Source organism: Vitis vinifera, chromosome 14 (assembly GCF_030704535.1).
Source record: "Vitis vinifera cultivar Pinot Noir 40024 chromosome 14, ASM3070453v1".
NCBI classification, from domain to species: domain Eukaryota; kingdom Viridiplantae; phylum Streptophyta; class Magnoliopsida; order Vitales; family Vitaceae; genus Vitis; species Vitis vinifera.
The window spans coordinates 17,301,809-17,306,988 of record NC_081818.1 but is presented as its reverse complement, the minus strand read 5'-3'; the positions used below and the strand labels follow the sequence as shown (position 1 = coordinate 17,306,988).

Here is a 5,180-nt window from a genome sequence, read left to right as displayed (position 1 = left end):
TAGAATCGAATCCCATTTGATAAAAGATTTTTTTCTTTTTTTAATTAAAGAAAGGGAAAATCAGAACAGCATGCATACGGATCTCACATACATGGAAATCAGTATCCTACACATACAATAAAATTGGATTTAGTCTCTCTTTTCCATTATTACATGTTTATTTTGGTTTTTTTTTTCCCCCTTATTTCCACTATTCTGCAATTTATATTTGTATATATTTAAGATATTTTGAATTTATTTTTTTATAAAAAATTAAATGTCAAAAATACCAAATTTGGTTCAACTCACTGATATGAGTGGGTTACAAATATTGCATTTGAACTGAAATAAATTTTAGATTTTATTTAATGTTAAATAAATATTTTTATAATAAAAAATAGGGTCAATTTTACTTACTTCTAAATAAAATGAGAATAGCGTGTAAGGATAGGAGTGGTATTAATTTTTTTTGGCAAGTTCTGAAAGGTTGATACAAATGAAAATAAAATTTTATGAGGAGTATACTTCTATTAATTTTTAATTTTTTTTGAGAAAAATGAAGGGAGAGATCTTTGAAAAGGAAGAATTTTTTAGTCTGAAGCGATGAAGGATGTGGGATGGCTAGACGAGCGCTGTGAAGCTTGAACAAAGCCCAGCTAGGCTTTGAAACACAGGTTGTTGGGGCTGGAAGGTGTTGGATGGTCACCAAACCACAAGCTCACCTTGCTTCGATTTTTGGGCATTAATTATTATTATCCCATTAATCCACGCTCTTTCTATTTCCCTTTCGCTTTCCCTTTCCCTCGCAAGCTCTGTCTCGTCCTGCTTTGTTTTATCTTTTCTAAATTTTTGAGGCTGTGTGGGTGTCGGCTATGGTGTTGTTGTTGAGCCTTAACATCAGGAATCTCCCCTCGGCCCTTTCTGTCCTTCAAAATATGTACTAAAATAATGACATTTGGCTGATTCATTCATCTGGGTTTTCCTGAATTTTTGAGTTAGGGGGTCCCAGCAAATTCGCACATAAATCTCCTTCATTTTCACACTCATTATCTAATTTTTGTTGCTTTTCTCATCATTTTTATATAATTACATGTGCTAGACCCGACACCCACTCTCTTTTTCTTTCTGTTTAGAAATTCTATCCTCCTCTGCAAGCAAAGGAGGAGGTTTTCACTTTTTTCTCTTTTTCTCTCTCTCACTTTTGCATCTTCTTTTTGGTTTCTGGGTTTCTGTGTCGTCATTGAGATCTACTCCAAATGGGTTGCTCCCAAGGCGCTTGCACTGACACTAGGAAGGCTTTTGATGGCCCAAATGCTTCATACGCTTCCTCTGTAACTGCTGACGACCACTCCTGTGACCATGATGAGCTGAGAGTCAAGAGTTTGCTGAAGAAAATGGTTTGGGAATTTGGGTTGGGTTGTGTTTATCCGGTGAACCGGCGCCGGAGCTCCGGGGGCAAGGGTGAGATGCAGAGAGACAAGGGGAAGAACAGTCTGGAGCACAACAAGGCATGGCTGCTGGCAGAGTCTGGTGGGTGTGGTGCAGAGCTCTCAAATGCTGATCCTCAATCCGTTCATTCGTCGTTCAGGTTTAGTTTCTGTTCTCAGGTTGAACTGGAATCTTTGAATATGAGTTCTTCCACAGCTGCCACCGTTTTAATGGTGAATTTGGACAATGGGCTGACCCAATCTCGGTCCAAGGAGCTGAAATGGCGAAGAATCGAGTCATTGGAGAGGAGCATCTCTCCAGTCGCCAACACATTGATTAGATTCGGCTATGCTGAAATTGTTTCGGCCACTCGAAATTTTAACAAAGGTATTCTGATGGGTTGCAATCGTGCTTACCATTTGTTTTTTCTTTTTGTTTCATGTATTACAATTTTGATTGGTTTTTCTTGTTGAATGGGTAGGCAGAGTTTTGGGGAGAGGAGCATTGAGCTGTGTTTTCAGAGGGAGAGTTGGGTTTTTGAGGACCGCAGTGGCGATTAAGCGATTAGATAAGGAAGATAAAGAGTCTGCAAAGGCGTTTTGTAGAGAATTAATGATTGCAAGCTCTCTTCAGAACCCAAATATTGTTCCACTTGTGGGGTTTTGTATTGATCCTGAGGAGGGCTTGTTCTTAGTCTACAAATATGTCTCCGGTGGAAGCTTAGAGCGGCATTTGCATGGTATGTTTCAAGTTCTTTTGTTAGGGTTTTGTCTTCTTAGATGAACTTGTTTGATTTCTGATACCCATTTGCAGAGAAGAAGAGAGGGGTAAAGGGTTATTCATCCCTTCCATGGTCTGTGAGGTATAAGGTTGCCGTCGGAGTTGCGGAGTCCGTGGCATATCTACACAGTGGAACAGATAGATGTGTTGTTCACAGAGACATTAAACCTTCAAACATCCTCCTCTCTTCCAAGAAAATACCCAAGGTTAGAAAGTTGTTCTGAGTGGATTTCTGTCTAGTTTGAATGATAGTTTGGAATTAGATTTCATACCCAAGCTAGTCTTTACATATTATTTTGTTCTAGTCTAACATTTTATTTGATTTCTATAGTTGTGTGATTTTGGATTGGCTACATGGACTCCTGCGCCTTCTGTCCCTTTCCTTTGCAAGACCGTCAAAGGGACATTTGGGTATGATATGAAGAAATCTTATCAAAGTTGCTGTAAATGAATGAAAAATTGCCTGTTCATTTTTTATCTCATTTTTCTTCCATTCGCTAAATTGAAATGAATTGTGCAGTTATTTGGCTCCTGAATATTTCCAGCATGGAAAAGTATCTGATAAAACTGATGTCTATGCCTTTGGGGTTGTCCTGTTGGAATTGTTGACTGGCCGAAAGCCAATTGAAGCAAGAAGGCCACCCGGAGAAGAGAACTTGGTCTTGTGGGTAGGTCATCATGCTAATTTTCCTTCCAATTTTCCTTCAATCCCATTGACTTTGTGATAGTTGGATAAATGGGTTTCTCTACTAACTCCCAATAAAGAAAAAGCCTCCTATTAGCTTATTCCTGACGATAATTAAAAACAGCCAAAACATTATTAATTCAATAAGATGACCTTTAGATCAATGAAAAGTTTTCTAGGCAAGGGTCAGAACACCATCATATCTGCTAATTTATAACACAGTCTTAGTTATTCAATCGCTGTCTGTGTGGTAATATGATTCTATCCTACAGTTCAATAAAATTAATTCCTTTGGTTTGATGGGAATTAGTGCAAACTTTATGTCACCATAAAACTTTTTACTGCAAGGCTAGTTGTGCATACTATTATTATCTGCCATTATATTTTGATAATTAGAGTTTGAGGCATAACATGTATATTATCGGAACTATTTGGGGATGCAGCAATCTTTGTAATTTCTTTTTTGGTACAGCACTTGAAATGAGTTTATATTGGTACTTCGTAGTATTTGAAACACAAGTAGACGTATTTTTGTTTGACCATAATTTTACAGAATTAGTGCAAGTTTGGTAAAACAGATAGTGGGAATGATTCAAGAATAAATCTCATTACCATCATGTTTCCAAAAAGATACTCTCTTAATATGGCAATCATGAACTGAGGGAGTCTGGGAAATAGGCTGGGCACATGCCTCTTATGATTTTGTTCATAAATCACAACCATAGTGCACAAGCATTACAAACATGATTACATGTGCTTCATCTGATAGCATTTGACCCACTTTTCCTTGGGATTTATTTTCTGCTGCAACAACTGGGCCCTAGGCCACTAATTCTCTAATAATTGGAGATTATTTATGGTCTTTAAGGGCAATTCCATTTTGTGTTTTCATCTAAAAACCTGTTTAATGTTCGATTTTAATTTACATTTTTGGGATTCCTAGAGGAATCCAATCTAGTTCTTCATTTTGAGGTTTTTCTTTATATTTTCCCATAATCTCCATGCTATAAGAGTTTGAAATTTCATTAAAGGCGTCAAAAGTTGAGATTTGAAGCATAGGAAAGATTCTGGCAAAGTGGATGACTAGGAGGGCCACAATAAGATGGTGGGGCTAAGCTGATCAGGACTGAGTTGATCAATAGAATGTGACCCAACTGCTATGAACCACTACCTCAAACAAACCTTTCCTTCCAAGTCACAACTCACTTCAAATCTCTTAACATCCTGATGGAACCACTCCAATATCTATATTTCCAGTCATTATAGTTATGGAAGTTGAAATATTAATTAAGAAGTTCTCTTCTTTTGCAGGCAAAGCCACTTTTGCAGCAAGAGTCCATTGAGCAATTGCTTGATCCATGCCTCAAACTCACTCCAAAAAACTCAAATCAAATAGGCAGAATGGTTCAGGCTGCAGCTGCCTGCATTAATAGTGAAGAATCTCGGAGGCCAAGCATTGATGAAGTGGTTGTAATACTAAGAGGAAGAGAACCAAATTGCTCTAGCAGAAAGAAATCCGGTTTCCCTGGGAATGGATTTGTCACTGACTGTTATGCCCAATTACAAACAAAAAGTGAGATGAGAAGCCACTTAGCACTGGCCATGCTAGGAGTTCCAGATTTTGAGGATGATGCTCACTTTTACTGTCGATAGAACATATTTGAAACTGTCTGATCTCCTCCCTATTTTGTTATGTTGGCTGCTTGAAGAGAGAGGTAGAAATTAGAATTGGGTGTTGACATTGTATATAACAAGTCCTGATCAGAGATTGATTGTATATTTTCCATTTACCTATCCCTATTCTTGTAGGGAAAAAGTGTAATAGATTTTCATTTCAAATTTTAGTGTCACATCTGTTGATATTGTTGATATTGCAGAATGACTCTCACAGTGGTGTTGAGTTTATCCATTTTTACATGGGAATGGCAGCTCTAGTGGGTTGGGGGTTGGGCCCTGGGTGAACTAGCCTACATGAAGAAATTTGAAGCTTGTACGGCATGAGTAGAAGCCAGAATATTTAATTGGGGATCTTCCTACTTTTACTACCTAAAAGTGATGATCTCTTCAGCTCTGTTTGCTCTTGATATTTGTATGAATGTAGTTGGCCTAGTGGCATCCATCTGGACCTCCAATGGCTTGAGTTTGAAGATCAAGATTTCAAATCGCAAGAGTTTGGAGGGGAGTGTTAACAATGTTTTTAATTGAACTATCCCATAATGATACTTGTTCTTTTGTTGTTTTTAAATTGATTGTTCCTTCGAAAATAATACATTTTTTATTTTGTGGAACTTTATGGAATGAAAAGGGT

At 37.6% G+C, this 5,180-nt stretch overlaps 1 protein-coding gene across 1 annotated transcript; it reads left to right on the top strand.

Moving 5' to 3' along the window:
• The first annotated feature begins 451 nt into the window (after positions 1-451).
• Positions 452-4,741, top strand: LOC100263787 (probable serine/threonine-protein kinase PBL7). Its single transcript, XM_002274293.5, has 6 exons — positions 452-1,794; positions 1,889-2,146; positions 2,221-2,393; positions 2,519-2,598; positions 2,708-2,855; positions 4,184-4,741. The coding sequence occupies exons 1-6, from the start codon at positions 1,236-1,238 to the stop codon at positions 4,523-4,525; spliced, it is 1,560 nt and encodes a 519-aa protein (XP_002274329.2). The 5' UTR covers positions 452-1,235; the 3' UTR covers positions 4,526-4,741.
• Positions 4,742-5,180: the final 439 nt, after the last annotated feature.

Bases quoted from the DNA above. Each gene is read 5' to 3' on its own strand.
- LOC100263787 (XM_002274293.5), top strand. From the start codon at position 1,236: ATGGGTTGCTCCCAAGGCGCTTGCACTGACACTAGGAAGGCTTTTGAT. The intron at 1,795-1,888 runs GTATTCTGATGG...TTGAATGGGTAG, and splicing joins CACTCGAAATTTTAACAAAG to GCAGAGTTTTGGGGAGAGGA. The intron at 2,599-2,707 runs GTATGATATGAA...TGAATTGTGCAG, and splicing joins ACCGTCAAAGGGACATTTGG to TTATTTGGCTCCTGAATATT.